Genomic DNA, 15,500 nt, shown 5'->3' on the forward strand with positions numbered 1-15,500 from the left:
CATCAGGTAGCCCACCATCACCAGTCAAGCCACCTTGAGAAAGCAAAGCTACTCTTTTCCATTTGTATCTGAGATCTTATTTAAATTTTCGGTCACTAGACAGCCACGTACTTTAAGTAGGAAAACTTACGATACAGTATATTTGACAGTATCATGGCAGGGCATTTCTTAAGCAATCCAGGGATTTTCTGGAACTGTTCCTGTTAGGAAAGAATATCACCAGACAGTTATTCCATTCACTTATGGAACACACCACTCTGGCTTGTCAGAGTCTCCAGATTATTATCTCGAAAATGAATGACTCCCAAAACTATTCAGCTCTGCTGCTATTTACATATACTAGTGACCAGACCTGTTATACTGCTCACTGAGCAAGGGACTTTCTATTGGAAACAGAGCAGTCCTTCGCCTGCTTATAATACACAGAAATTTCTGATTTTTTTCCATGCTGGTTTTTCCTGACTCCTCATGGCAGAAAACTAGTGAACTTGGTCCAAAAGTAGGAGGAATAAGGGGGAGAGGGGAGCACTGTAACAGCTGAACAGCCCAAGTGCCTCCCTAAAGAGAGAAGCAGAGCAGCAGCCAGATGGATACATGTCGGGCTCCAGGGAGAAGGTGTGGCTCCCTTGGCTTGGAATAGGGGGGAAAAATGGAAAATTCCACTACGTGTCAGCTATTACTCTGGAAGGAGAACTGTCTGAGAATCCTATCCAAATTTCATGTAACAGCAATTCTGCTGAGGAGGAGTTTACTCAGATGTAATATACTAGGGTCACAGTCTAATTCCCACGCACAAGTCGCTCTGTCTAGAAACTGCAGAGGATGCAACACTTATTTTAAGAAATCCCAGCCACAGAGACAAAACATATTCCTTAAATGTAAGAAGTGTTTGAAGAAACATTTTCCCTCTGCAAAAACAAGAATAAAGGCACAAAATGAAAGAAAAAAAAAAGGGAGAGATATAGACCCTAATTGAGTTTATTACCCCATAGCACCAGCCTGCCTAATGGCATATGTTAGCAAGGAACTAGCACTGAAAAAGTGCCAAATATGATCCACAAGAACAGAAAAATCTGCATAAGAGCCCCAAGCAAATAAGATTAACTTGCATGACTCTATGTTGTAGTGAGATTCAGGATCAGCAATATGTTTTAGTGAGGCTGGTGTCAAAGGCTTTGCTGAACAGAGAAGAAACAAGGACACAAATCTCACTTACCAAGAGCAGCAGTTTAGGTTTTTAATCCTGCCTCTGATCCCGATTACCTGATTTTCATTTCAGCACCTGATCAACCTTAAGACGAGGACAGTTTCCTCCATGTTTAGCATAAGAGATGCACACAGCTTTTGTGTGCTATTATTGCTGAAGTAGCTGGAAGATAAAGACTAAGAAGGTTAAGTGGTATTACTTTCAGTGCAGACCTGGGCCACATCTCCCAGAAAGCTCCAGATACCCTGAGCAGTTCCAGAAAATGCGTTGGCTGGCTTGGCGTCTGGGCAAATGCAGCCCATGGTTGCTGTGTTGCTAGATTTATATTAAGCTGCCAGAAGCTGACATAGAATCCAGTCTATTACTAACTTGTTGTGTAGACAGTGGCACCTGCAGAGCACTGTTTCCAAAACATTTGTGAGTCCAAACTATAACTGAAATGTAAAACTGGAACTGAAAACTCCATCCTCCCTTCACCTGCTTGAGTCACACAGAGGAATGGATTTGTTTGTGCTTTGATCAGTGGTTTTTGCCATTCTTGGAGAATGGAGGATGGAGGAAAAGAGAGTGACAAGAGATGACAGAGACTTCCAAAGGAACTCAGCAGGGAAATCTTCTGCCAAATCTCTTTGTTTCCAGTCCCAATGCATGGATCCCTGCATTTGCAAACAAATTGGTCTGCTGAGTGAGAATGAGAATTTGTTCCCTTGCACCTACAGAAGCAAGGTCCTACCCTGCAGGTGAGGACACAAGGAAGGTTTCTTGAGCTCAGACTGAGCTGCACATGGGACTTCAGTTTCTTGAGCTCTGAGTCGCATGCAAGGCTTCCTCCCTCCAGAGTATTTCACCATATGTATGGTATGTGAAAGCCAGCAAGACCATTAGTGCATGAAGAACCTCCACAAAGCCAGCATTGCAATGTGCATCTCTTCCCCAGGCCTTTCTGGGGAAGGCACATCAGATTCTCCCTTGTTCCCAAAGCACGGTGCTGGTACCCAGTCAAAGACCCTCGATGGTGCATAAAGGTGGGCTCTAAACTTGATGAATATTAAGCATTGTATGGCAGGAAACATCTTCCTATCTTCTCACCCTCTCCCATGGAAGAGCTGATGCCAAAGAGTCATACATGCTTGTTCAGCACCTATAATAAACTATAGAAACATATTTTGAAAAGATAAACTGAACAACAAACAGAAAGGAGGAGAATGGAAGCATGTAGTTCCAGGATGCATTCAAATGCTGGCAGCCAGAAGCACCTCCCCAGTTCTCTGTCCATCCCCTGTTCCTGTGTCTGAGCAAGAAGAATTGGACTGGAGTGGAGGAAGTGCCTGGAGCAGAGGGGAGCAAGGACCTGCCTCAATGAGATCTCCACAGTTTAAGCAACTCACATCCCTGCCATGGGAGGCACCTGCCCAGCTGGCAGGTACATCCCAGCATGGCTTCAAGAACCTACTGTCACCAGAGAAACATACAGAGTGGAAAATAATGACTGGCCAATGCACAACAGCAGTAGTTTGTCCTCATCACATGGAAGACACATTTTGCTATGCTCTGTTCATAAAAGCTTGGTGAAGAAAACAACCCACAGCAAAATCACTAGTGGTTTGTGATCAGCACATGAGAGCAGTCATTCCATAAAAGGTAGGCATCTTACCCACATCTCTATGTCTGCAGCACAAACATTTGAAGATGAGCAAGGCAAGTTTTTTCTCCTATGCCAAGTTCACCTAGGTCAGATGTGGATTAAAACTTCCATCTCCCTCAGAAACTCAGTCACACCAGAACTCCTCACCAGCACTATGTGGCCCTTTTAACCCGCTGTCTGCATACAAACCTTCAACGAAGTCGGAGGCTGTATATACACGGTGCTTTGCATTGCTGACCCCCTCTGGTTTGTTCAAACTCCCAAGTCCTAATTCAATCACCTCTATCAACTCATCTCGCTTATCCTTCCTTACAGGTTTCTCTTCTGGGTGGCGTGTCAGTCCCGTCTCCAGTTGATACACCTTCTGCAGAGTAAAGCTCTCAAAGGGCACAGCCGCATACTCCGTGGACAGCTTAACACCGCTGTGCACCTCTGCTTTGTCTACTTGGGAACGCAGGAAAGCCAGTAGGTTAGCCTGGGCCTTCTCCGGGTTACTTTGGTCAAGCCAAACGTCCAAGGGGTCTGGGTACTGGCTCTGCATCTTCTTAAACTGCTCGGTCCTGCCCTGGAGCTCAGCCTTCAACTGGGCAATTTGTTTCTTCAAGCTGACAATGTAATTGCGGTGTTGCTCTTCTCGCTCTTGCAGAACAGCTTCATATCCCTCCTTCACAGTTGGACTGTGTACCCTGGGCAAGGCAAGCTGCTGGTTGTCACCCTTGGGTGTACAAGCCAACATATAAACAATAGACATTGAGCAACAGGCCACTACCAGCAGGCCTACAAGTCGGGGGAGAAATACAATAAATCCTCGTCGGAGCATCATATCTCAAAAAGCAGAGTCTAACTCCACACACGCAAAAGTTCTTACATCCATGCAGTGCCACAGAGGCCTCTGGACTTGGAGAACTCTTACATAGACGCATGTATGTGCAGGAACTGACTTGTCAGCTCTCTTAAAATGTGCACTCTGCCTCTATATCTAGTTCTTTCTGGTGTTTACCCAGCAGGACCAAAAGATAAGCTGTGAAGTAGACAGGACACCTCCTGATCCTCATGGCAACACCTGTGTTGCTGCAATGTGATCAGATGGTGGCTGATGGAGCCTGAGGATCTGAAAGACAAAGACAGTCATTCAGACAAGTTAGAATTTGGTCATTCAGTTCAGATCATTTAGAGTGTTCTAAGAATTTACCTTGTTTCTCAGCTGCTCTGGAAGATCTCAAGAGCTGTGAAGTACTTGGGCCAAGACCCAAAAGATGCCTAGATCCTTATGTGGGAAACCCTGTATTAATGCCTTTAAAGTTAATAACATGACTTGGCCCACTGCCAATGAAAAACTACTCCAGGCCTCAAAGTCTGCCATGTTTTAGAAATACTAGGAAGTGCCTAATGGTGAGATGCTGAGTTGTTCAGTTCATCCAAGCAATGATGGCCCTCCAAGCATTCTCACCTCTTGGAGCATTCAAGTTTTGGAAGGAAGGCAGTCAGTCCCACAGCTGCCACCGACATTTTAGCTTCCAGGCATGTTTTTCCAAACAGCAGGGGGTAAATATGGTCCATTTGAACATATGAAGCCTGACCTGGAGCAGAAATTTGATAACCAAAAACCAAGGCCAATTACTGCAACTAACATTGTTTGACATATCCTACCAGACACTCTCATAAAAAGCAAATAACTAGGGATAGGATTTTTTTAGGAACATTCAGACCAAGACTTACTCAAAATCAGGGGAAGCTTTGTTTCTATTCTAGGAGGTTCTTCTCATTGTGCACTATTTTAACTTTCAAGGCCCTCTTCTGTTTCTCATAACATTATAAAAAGTTAGGCAACAATGTACAGTACTACTGTTTTTTTCAATGTATACTCTCTGCTCAGGACTACAGACCACAGAGAAGGTTTAGGGAAAGATGGCTTAGGCATTTTTTAAAATAAAAGAACTTAAAACTGGGAACATTATTATTTTTAATAAAACTTCCTCTAGTACATGTAGAAACAGGAAAGAAAAATTAGATAATTGAACATGAATATTGATCTAGCTGTAAACTACATTAAAACAATTGTGCTGAGATCATTAACAGTGGGATTTTCAAAATCCCTCAGTTTTGGCCCAAACCCATGCTGGTGCAAGGAACTTCATCATTTACTCAGCTGACTGTATACTTAGGACAAGTCTGAGTAACATCCTAGATTAGATGGTGACGCTGCATTGTTAGACTCAAACGCAATCAAATTAACCCCTCAATGCTCTCCCCTCAGATGCATGCATGACATCATGACATTCTTTTGACAACAAAGATTCATAGACCTTTCAGGCATACATCCTTGATGGTAGACCCTTAAGTAAAAACAGTTTAACTAAGAATAAGACTTTCAGAGTTATTTTCAGTTATTTCTAGTCCTGAGTCAAAGTCTTACATAGGACTTTTTATCAACTGCCATGTGACTTCCCCTCCTGTGTCTTGGTTGATTATTACTCTAAATACAGCACTTATGCAGAGATATTTCTGATGTTTGAACCATTATCATTATTTTATCAGTTTGCAGAACTTCTGGAAAAAAACCCCAACTTTTAGAGTAGAAATTGAGGAGGTAGACTGAGCTATAAAAATAGTACTGTGTTTTTCTCAGAGTAACGCTGAATGGCTATTATAATGTTTATATGATTCTCCAGAAAATGTCAGCGTTTCCAAATGAAGAATTGCTGATTTTGAAGAAAATATTCAAGCACCAGGAGGAAAAGGACAGGGCGAAGTTGGTGCTCTTACCTTTTTGATGGGATCTTGTCTTTGGAACATCTTTGTCTGCCACAGCTTCTTCTCAGCTTGCCAAAATCGTCCCTTGTTTATCTCCCTTCTTATGCCCTTCCCAGAAAATGCGTGTACTATGAAAAGCGCTGTCGACCTCGGAACACCTCTTCATTGCTTTCACATTTGTCAGCTGCCTACATCCTCAGTCTGTCTCCTGTGTGGTGACAGGCTGTAGTGGAGACGCTTCCTATGGATGCACTGTAAAAGCTGGCCTCCTGCAATGTAAAGAAGCTTGTCAAAGCGGGAAAAATTAATCTGGGCATTTCTAACTGTACAACAGATCTGGCTAGAAGACTGCAAGAAGGTAGTGTGCAGGGAGACAGGGTCAGGAAGTGGTAAGATGTAGTACATAAAACACTGCTGTGCTTGTATGCTTCACTTCACACAATTAGTCCATTGACTGAATTGGCAGAAGCTGAACATCACTGAAAGGATTAGTTGTGCTAACATGGTATAAACTGAAATTACATCTCAATGGCTTAGATAAACACACTATTTCATTCCTATAAGCAGCAACATATTCCAGTTTTGGGTAAAGAGCTCTTCAAATGTTAACCTTAAAATATATGTGTGTGTAGACAGCTATCTTCACTAAAATATAGTATGTCTCTCTTCAGAATACTCTTTCTTTTCTATATAGTTTTCTGGTTTGTAATCTCACCCATCAAAGATGCATCTTTATAAACACTTCAGGACAGTAAATTAGCAGAGCTCTTTTGTCCTTTGAACCACCATTCTCCTAATAAAAAATTGAGGCCATGGATTTTCACCCTCTTCACAGGGATTTTACCATCATGACTGGAGGCATCCTGATAACAAGCATTCATTGCTTGCTCTCTGTTGCTGGTTCTGTCTTATTGAATTTTACTGGTAGCTTTGGTGGCATTGCCTTACAGTGACTGACATTTAACTATACAGCTGTTACTGTACTACTATCTCATGGACATGCTTGTGAAAGCAGTCCCAATCCATGTTAGTGCCAAAAAAAGCAGATTACTTTAAGTCAACACGGAAGGTGGTCAAGGCTAAGGCATCTCAGCTGCACAGACAAGCACCAGAAAGCCAGGGATGGTAACTCCTCCTAACAACCGTTCTGTTGATTTCACCAGACCAACAGTTTCACACCGAGAGAGGGCCTGAGATGAAGAGAAGACAAACTGAAATGTCTGTTTTTTCCAGGAACTGACAGAAACACCTCTGTATTTCACAGCAGTCATCTGCATCAAGTAGTCTCTTTGCAAAAAGAAGCTGTAACGAATATGCAGTGACTGGTCTGACAGCTGAGGAAAAGGACAGTAATTCTAAAAAAGTCTCGTTTTGCAAAAACATCTTCAACCTCAGCTCAACCTGTTAGCCCAGCCAGAGGTCAGCCCAGCTCACAGAGGTGCTTTTCACTTGCTTTCCAGGAGCCTGAGCCCAAAAATTTATCTAAACACTGAAACAGATTCTGTCATCACTGTAAGCACTGTGTAAACAGCTCTGCACAGTGGAGGGTGATGCACCCAATCACAGAGAGAGGAAAAACTTCAGAAAGTTAGTTGGTTTGAAAGTTTGGATGGTATGCACCCATCACTGTTTCTCATCAACATCTGTATTTTTAATGGACTGTAGAGTTACAGGAAATTTATCTCTGCACAGAAATGACAATGTATTTAAAGTCTCAATTTTTGACTCTCAAAAATGACACGAGAATTTGTGCAGAAGAAGGGGACTCAAAATATCTCTGTATATCTGTCTCCCCTCTGAGCTCCACGATTTCCATGCTCTTCAGGTTGAGGACAGAAATTAATGGTAAAAGCATTGGCATAGTGAGTGTATTTGCATAGGCAGTGATCTCTCAGCACATATGGCATGGGTAATGCCAAATAGTTCCACTTTTGCAAGTACTTTCTGCCACAGCTTCTTATTGTAGGTGTAACTCAGACTGGCAACTCCCATTTTAGCTCAGAAATCTTTTTGAAATACCTTTTTTTTTTTTCCCAATGGAGGCAGGAAATGGCAGAAGCTGCGATTAGGTTTTGTGTAGGTATTTGAAACATCTTCATTGAATAGCAGCACACGTCACAGGGAGATTTCACTAGAAACATATTAATCTCTGAAATGAGCTGCAGGGAGGAGGAAACAGATGTTTCACCCAGACTTTAAGTGCCTTACAAAAATAGAGAAAGACATTCTTCAGCCACTTGGCATTTGCCTTGAACTTTTTAATTATAAGGACTGTGCATAGCACTGCAGACAAATTAGTCTGCTTTAAATGTTAGGAACAAGATTTTTGCTCCCTCAGCTCCTTGACAGAAATTCAAGCCACTCAGCAGAATGGAACATGTCACAGGGATTAAAATCTAGTTTCACACAACAATTTAAGGTGCATATGCACTTTATGCAAAAATAAATTATATTTCTCCTTAATGCCAAATCATGATTTCTCAACTGCTTCTCAGCCCCATTCATCTGCCCAGGGCTGAATTAAACAAAAGGCTGAATAAAGAAAAAAACCTGTCTGATAAACTGACTGGGTGCACCTTCATAACCTTCCTATATTGTCCCATTAAAAACGCTATCACTGCTCCCTGCTTGGTTGACACTAACACATCCCAAACCAACCACTTAAAATCTTAACATCTAGTTTGCAATTTTCAATCCAAATAAAGGATTGTTAAGAACTAGTGTCCAGAATAAAAATGCTAAATGCCAAATACTTGAAGACAGTAAACAACTTACTGTAAAACTCATTTCCTAATCTTTGATTCCAGAGTAATTTTCAACAGAAAATCTTACTTATATTGTCACAGATGCTCTCAAAGAGAAAAGTCTCATTATCTAACCCTGCCCACAGAAAGACAATTATACTGTTTCCCTCTACAATGAACAATTACGGTCTGATCATCTTGCAAATAGGTTAAAACATACATCTGTTAGAAGCTGACTTCAAAACAAAACAAGAAACCCTCAAAAGCATTAACATTCCTGGAAATACTATGTCTTCTTGTAGGGAACTGAGAAGTAGCTGCTTCATTCAAGAAGTAGGTTATGTTCAATATACTGCTATAGGTTCCTTACTCTGAAAATTACAAAACGAGTGCAGAAGTCATAATTTTTGCCTTTGTTAGTACTCTGGACCCCACTGCTGTTAATTTAATTGAGTTCCTCTTGCCAAGGTAAAGCAGTAACGTTATTTAACAGGACTACCTGCCATGCCACTTCAGCTGAGTTCTGAGGTCCATGTCTACTTCACTTTGACCATCCACTTACACATGGTCTCAATGCTCATGAAGGTGACTTTCCCAAAGACAGTCTGGAACAGAAATCAAGGCACTCTGAAAGCCTTCTGCCGGTATATGCAGTAAACATGCTGGAGTTTTTGCAACTTTTACAGTAGCCATTATTACTATTACAGTAGACATCCAGTAATAATTATTTCTTCTACAGTATCATTACTTCTATTTTAAATAGAGCACTTAAAAGGCGTATTGAAGTCCATTTGTCCTGCCAGTGCATGCACATTCTGTGTGTGGGCTTTTCAATGTGGACACACAAACAGGAATGAAAGTGCCATTGCTTTCCACTCTCCACTGTTAATCAAATAAAAGTAAAAAACCCACACAAGTTAAACAATTAACTTCTAGCTGCATCTGAAAAGAACCAGTTTAACACCTACAATTATCTCCACACTCCAATGATACCATTTTTTCTAATAAAAAACCCCAATACTTTATGTTACTGCAACAACACTCCCTGAACTGCTTTCTCTCTTCCAGAACAATGTTATCTGTGAAAGACTTTGCAGTTTCCACAGATCAATGACCAGCAATTGCAGAGGTCTGTATTAGGAATGCTATTTTTTGTGTAAGATACTCAGATTTCCACTTTACTGCTATAATACGCTACCCCTCTCTGCTAAACACATCCTCAGTACAACTTTTAGCTGGGGGTACTATAGGGCACTTCCAAAAGCCTTTACAAGACTTTCTGTGAGTTTCCACCACTCTGTGTATCCTTCAGTAGGCCATGGGACAGATGCATGCCTTGTCAAGCTCCTAAGAGAAAATGCAGAGAAGAGATGACAAGCATGCACTGCTGCTTCAGAGATGCTCTGACTCACAAAGACCATCTCCATGCTACTTCAAGACAGAAATTACAATGCTTTTTCTCTGAAGGTCTCTTAGTATTTCCTGATTAAAATAAATAATAGGATAAATTTTGCTTATCCATTTAATTCTGAATTTGGGAAAAAGTACTGTTATTTCACTTTGAAATGTTTACTTATCCTCCCTCAGCGATTTACACAAGCAAAAGAAAACTGACTGCCACCACAGGAACAAGCAGTCATTCCTTTTAAGAATGAAAATGACCACAGTTTCACAAAAGAAACTCAGATCAGCATGAGCAAGACCTGTAAAAATAGAGGGATCTACACCTATGTATGCACACACTGTGAATGCTTGTGGATTTAGACCCATCTCTTCATGACTGTTACTTAAAATATTTTCTTGTACGAAGTGCATACTACTATCACTTTATGCCAGGAGCCCTAAGGATTCTGCCAGATGTACATCACAGTACCACAGCCAGACTTCCAATGACATCTGAAGCCCAGTATATGTGCACTCATGATGGTCATGAATCAGTGAAGGTTTAGCACCTATCTAACTAAGCAAGAGAGTTGTTTATCCATTGCTAAAAATGAACTACCATGCATGACTAAGTTGTGTTCAGAAACAGGAAAGCCTAGCTAGGCTGAGCTGCAGGGCGGAAAGCAGTTTGTGTGTGTCACAGTATTTATCTAGGACTGCTTTAGTCCAGGCTATAAAAGCACTCATATGTTTAGCTGCCATCAGTCCAACCCTTCAGCTCCGCCTGCACAGTGCAGTGAAAGCCTTCTGCTTTGAGAAAAGCTGTTAGGTGACAAAGTACAGTAACAGTGAATTAAAGTATCTATCCTATCGAAGTCCTTGTAAGGTAAAAGTAGAGTTTTACAATGTCTGAACAATCCAGCCTGGAGATTATATCTTCCTCTCCTTACCAGAAATCCCTGGTACAGTTAGAATGCCCTGTACCAAGCTAGATATGGACTTGAACTTCATTAACTCCAGTAGAATTGGCAGCAGAAGAGGTTTCTTCCCTCCTGAGTCCAGCATGTGGGAACTGAGAAGAGACATCTGGCTCCCACAAGTCTAATGTTATATTCTCATGGTAATGCAGAGCCCTACATTTTGAGCTATTTGCACCTGAAATTAAATTTCCTGGGTGGTGTGGTACCAATACAGTGCTTCAAATAAAATAATTAAGAGTAAGGGGGACAACAGAAAAAACATCTTGGTAGTCAAGGTATTAAGGTTAGGTAGGTTATCTAGGCTGAGCAAGAATTATCAGGATAGGGACTAATTTTACTGTTCAGCTATGGTTTACATTACAGAAGAAAATCAACTTCCTAACTAACTAATAACCAGGATGCCAGAAAACAACTGCAGCCTGGTTCAGTATTAGACAACTTACCCAAGCTCCACTCACAGCTCTAAAATATGCAGCATTAACAGTTCGTGTACCAACAAGATACAACAGGCTCTGCTTATCTGCATTTTCCTATCAGTCTGGTCCGTTGTGATCTACAGGAAGAAGCCAGGCTCCTAACTCAGCCCCCATTTCCTTCCTGCTCCAGGTTAGTGCTTACTGTGAAACAAGACGTGCCACAAAGTCCTGTTTAGTTCATCACCACTGTTTTGATATGTGATTTTTGTCAAAGACAAACATTTTCTTGATATACCAGGAAAGAGTCACCTAGCAATTCTTTGAAAAGCCCACTCTCTTTCAGTTGTTTCAGTGAAACATTTTTCTTTTTCTAGCAAAAGTTTCCAAATATCTTTTTTTTTTTTTTTATTTTGGGCTTACACAATACTTGAATCTCACCAACTTCACCTTCATCATTAAACAAGCCAATTCTTTATTATGGGAACTTGAAAAGATAAATCATAGCAAAGTCTCTGCAGAAAAGGTCTAGGCAGAGAGAAAAAGAAAGGAAGGTTTCCTATGTTTACTATTGTAGGGTCTTCTATCTACTTAAATTCTTCTTCCAAAAAGGAATTGAAAAAAACCCTGAGGACAATCAAAAAGTGAAGAACTATCCTGCAAAATACAGCCATCTACAATTGACCTATTCAGGCCAATCGATTTTAACAGAATGAAGATATTTATCTTTGTATGATACTTTATCACTTATATGGATTTATTTTTAAATAAAATATTTCAATAGGTTGAGAATGCCTACTTTGTTTTAACTTAAGAAATCATAGTGCTTCAAGTTTCCACTTCAGGACAGGTTTTTTGGGTTTTTTTGGAGATTGCAGACTGCACACAGGCCCACAGAAAACTGCTTTTGGTCAAATAGTTCAATGTATCTCCAGCAAGTCCAACACACCCAAGATGCACTCAGCAGAAAATGGAAAAAATATAATAAAAAAAAAATGAAAAAAATATAATGAAAACCAGATGTTCCTGATCTCCCCTTTGGTTTTATACATGGTTTTATCTCAGGTATTCTACCTCAAAAATGTACAGTTGACTGGAAATATTAAAAAAAAAGGCAAGAACCAAGCACCAGTCTGAGTTAATAAGCTGCTTGCCAGCTGAGGAGTCATGCATACATCCATTATTACAAGTCTAAAAATAGCAATCTTTTGAGAAGTTGTTAGAACAGCAAAATGTGGCATGTGGATATAAAAGTAATACGTAGATAAAAGAAAAAGATGGTGAGAATCTATTGCAAACAGATGGTTAGAGAAATAAAACCATTTCACCCTAACTTCAAGTAGCAAACATTACCATCATTATCAGTGATGTCAGAACCAACTGCTCTACATGGGGTCTTGCTGTATTCCCTTCAGAATGTCCAGGCTCCCAGGCAGTGGGGTCTGTTCCAGAGGAAAGCTACACAGATTCCTGGCAGTCCTTGAACACTCTTTAGGTGTTCTTTCTACCCATTTTGTATCACCACCAAATAAGCCTCTGCAGAACAATTATGTTCCTTGCTGTTCAACACTTTGTACAGGTCCACTTGGGGCCTCAGTGAATCTGTTGTGACAGTAAGGCATCAAATACCAGATGTGGCCCATAGCTTCTTCATTCTCCCTAAGAGATGCACAGGTCATTTCAGAGGCTCTGGCAGAACCAGCTTGGCTGCTCTACTGAAACAACATGTTAGTGCTGGCAGTAAGCCTGGAAACTTTAAATGTGGTACAAACTATGACTTCAGCCCAGAGGAAGAAGGGGAAGAAAATGGTAAATACCTTGAAATTAGAACTCCAGAATTTCATCCAGCCTTCAAAAGTAGGAGCCTAAAACTAAATACTGTGCACATATTGCAGCTACACAGTGAGGTTCCTCAGCTGTTGGTAGATCTGGAATTTCACACCAATCTGTCACACAGGGGCATCTAGAAGGAATTTGAAGAGCCTTGGTTGTGATCTCACAGCATCATTTTGCATTTCCTTCTTTTAAGAAGCACATGACCTCAGGATCACTATTTTGATGTGTGCACCATTTGCTGGGTGGAGGCTCTGCTCACTCCTTCTTGACTTGCAGAGGAGATGCCCCATGAAATTCACTCCCTTCAAGCACTTTCTCCTTTATAAGCAGGAAACTGTGTTTTAAGGAGGACAGCTACAGACATAATCCATAGGTTGAAGTTACAGAATGGGCCCTTCCTGTACATTAGCACAGTTTGAAGAGGATTCACAGTTTGAAGAGAACAAGAGGAGCAGCTGAAAAGCAGCTTCCTCAGATCTGAACTGTGTATGGGGGTCCCTCTAGATATGGGTCCCTAGTACCCAGCCAAAGAGGGCAAAAGGAAAGACAACTAACTGTTACAAGTGAGAAGACTTTCTTTTAGACAGACTCCTTTTCCAAAGTAATTCAATCTAAGAGTCTTTTTCTAAGTACACACTGCACTAGAGGCTCATGCAAGAGAGTATTTGTTAGCAGCACACTTTATGGCTTGCAAAATGTAAAGTTCAACTGCTCATGCTCCAAAACACTGGCAAAACACAGCCATCCTTCAGCCCAAATCCACACTTTGGCATAACACTGCAAAATGCAGGCTATGTTCATTACACAGGTTAGTTCTCAGGCTTGATCCATTTCAGTCTGCAAAGCTGACAAAAAAATTCACAAGATTACCATAAAATTCTTCCACCACACCCACAGAAGACAGCTCAGCTTGAAAAGTTTGAAAACTTTCTATACCAAAAATGTGTGATTTTGAAGACCCCATCATGTCCATTTCCTGGTGTTATAAACACCTGATCAATCTCAGCTTGAAAACACTGCATCCATCACTGGGAACACTGAGAAAGCTCTCTAAAGGACGCACCACTTTTTTCACCAGTGTACCAATGAGGTAACTAGAAAAGGTTTCTCACAAAACTAAAACACTTCACAGTCAGACTACTTGAAACAAAGGGCTTGCTAAAAGTGCACTGTGTAAAGCAGAGCTCGACTTTGCATTTCATTAAAGAGGGATATGGAAACATGTAAAAAAAAAGTAATACCACAAAAAGGATATGAGTGGGATGGTGATTGAATTTTTTTTTTCCTCTGATAAAGGGATGTTCCCCAAGGAACTAAGGTAATGATGGCACTATGCTGAAGGGGGAACATTTGTAGCAGGTAGTACTAGTTCTACTGTAACCAAAAACCACCAAGACACACCTGCGCTGTAGATAAAATACATTGTAGTCAAAGAAATATAACATCAAGAACACCGACGATACAGTTTATTAATTCTTGTCTGATAACATGAGGAAATCACACAGATTACTTCATTAATGACTGATAAATCAAGTGAGAAAGAATTATACAAATTGTAATTTCCTACTGAAAACAAGTCAGCTGTAGTGATGGAAAGCAATCCTTTTCACACCTCTGATTGTATGCCTCCAACGTAGATTTCAAAGGCATAGCAGACACAACATGAAAATTATTCTCACAACCTTACAGCTGGATACATTTAGTTACCTTTTGCTACTTCCCCCTCCACCCCCCCATAAACATGTGCTTTCTCTGTAACTTTTCCCATTTATTCTGGAATACCATCACTATCGGGCATCAGGACACTTCAGGCTTGTCTTATTTCCCAAATCACTTGGAAGAAAAAAAATGCAAAGAGTGTCTATATACAACCTAAATGGAAAAATTAAATTATTACCAATGTCACAATGATTTATTGTGGAAGTTTTAGTTTCATTCTAAAAAATAAAATAAAATAAAATTGAGGTTCCTTTCAAGGCATAGAACAATATTAACTGCTGAATGTCAATCTATTTTTTCTAGCACTCATTATTTGTAAAGTATTGTGTTGGTCCAAAACATCAGCACAGTAGTAGTAACTGCTATTAACAAACAATGCGAGTAGACCCTCTGACAAGATGCCATAGCCGGGAGCCATTATTTAGACTAGTCCATGTTCTGTCTTCATTAAAAATTACAATAATAGGGGTTTTTTTTCTCCTTAGTTGATCTATACAATATCCAAATGTCAAATCACTCTGATTAGCTTGACACTGTCATTGAACACCCGAAAGGAGCTTCAAAAAACACCAACTTGATTTGTGCTTTCATATCATGTGCACAAGGGTCACTAAAGAACAGAAGCACAAACTTTAAAATTCATTATCCAGCCTATGCCATTTAAGCTCAGCAATCAAATTACAAACTTTGTGTATGCAAGAGGGGAGATCACTTGCCAAGATGACATTTATACTCAAAGTAAACAAGCAGCACAGCCTAGATTTCCTAATGCATGAGGCTGTTTGCAGGCTCTGACTGCTGATGCTCCAAGCTCAGACC

General features: G+C 40.6%; 1 protein-coding gene across 6 annotated transcripts in view; it reads right to left on the reverse strand.

The window, feature by feature from the left end:
* CSGALNACT1 (chondroitin sulfate N-acetylgalactosaminyltransferase 1) overlaps positions 1–15,500 on the reverse strand; it is a 39,124-nt gene that overhangs the window by 10,979 nt on the left and 12,645 nt on the right. For 3 of the 6 annotated variants that reach the window (XM_027635946.1, XM_027635944.1, XM_027635947.1), the window contains 3 exons: positions 12,944–13,089; positions 5,619–5,875; positions 3,042–3,963 (listed from right to left, as the gene is read on the reverse strand). In XM_027635946.1, coding sequence (XP_027491747.1) covers positions 3,042–3,675 — 634 coding nt within the window. In that variant the 5' untranslated portion in view covers positions 3,676–3,963; positions 5,619–5,875; positions 12,944–13,089. Of the gene's footprint in view, positions 1–3,041; positions 3,964–5,618; positions 5,965–12,943; positions 13,090–15,500 lie in introns of those variants that run through there. The other 3 variants (XM_027635948.1, XM_027635945.1, XM_027635949.1) reach the window with 2 other exon arrangements.

Source organism: Corapipo altera, unplaced genomic scaffold (assembly GCF_003945725.1).
Source record: "Corapipo altera isolate COAL_440 unplaced genomic scaffold, ASM394572v1 22b, whole genome shotgun sequence".
In the NCBI taxonomy this organism is placed as follows: Eukaryota; Metazoa; Chordata; class Aves; order Passeriformes; family Pipridae; genus Corapipo; species Corapipo altera.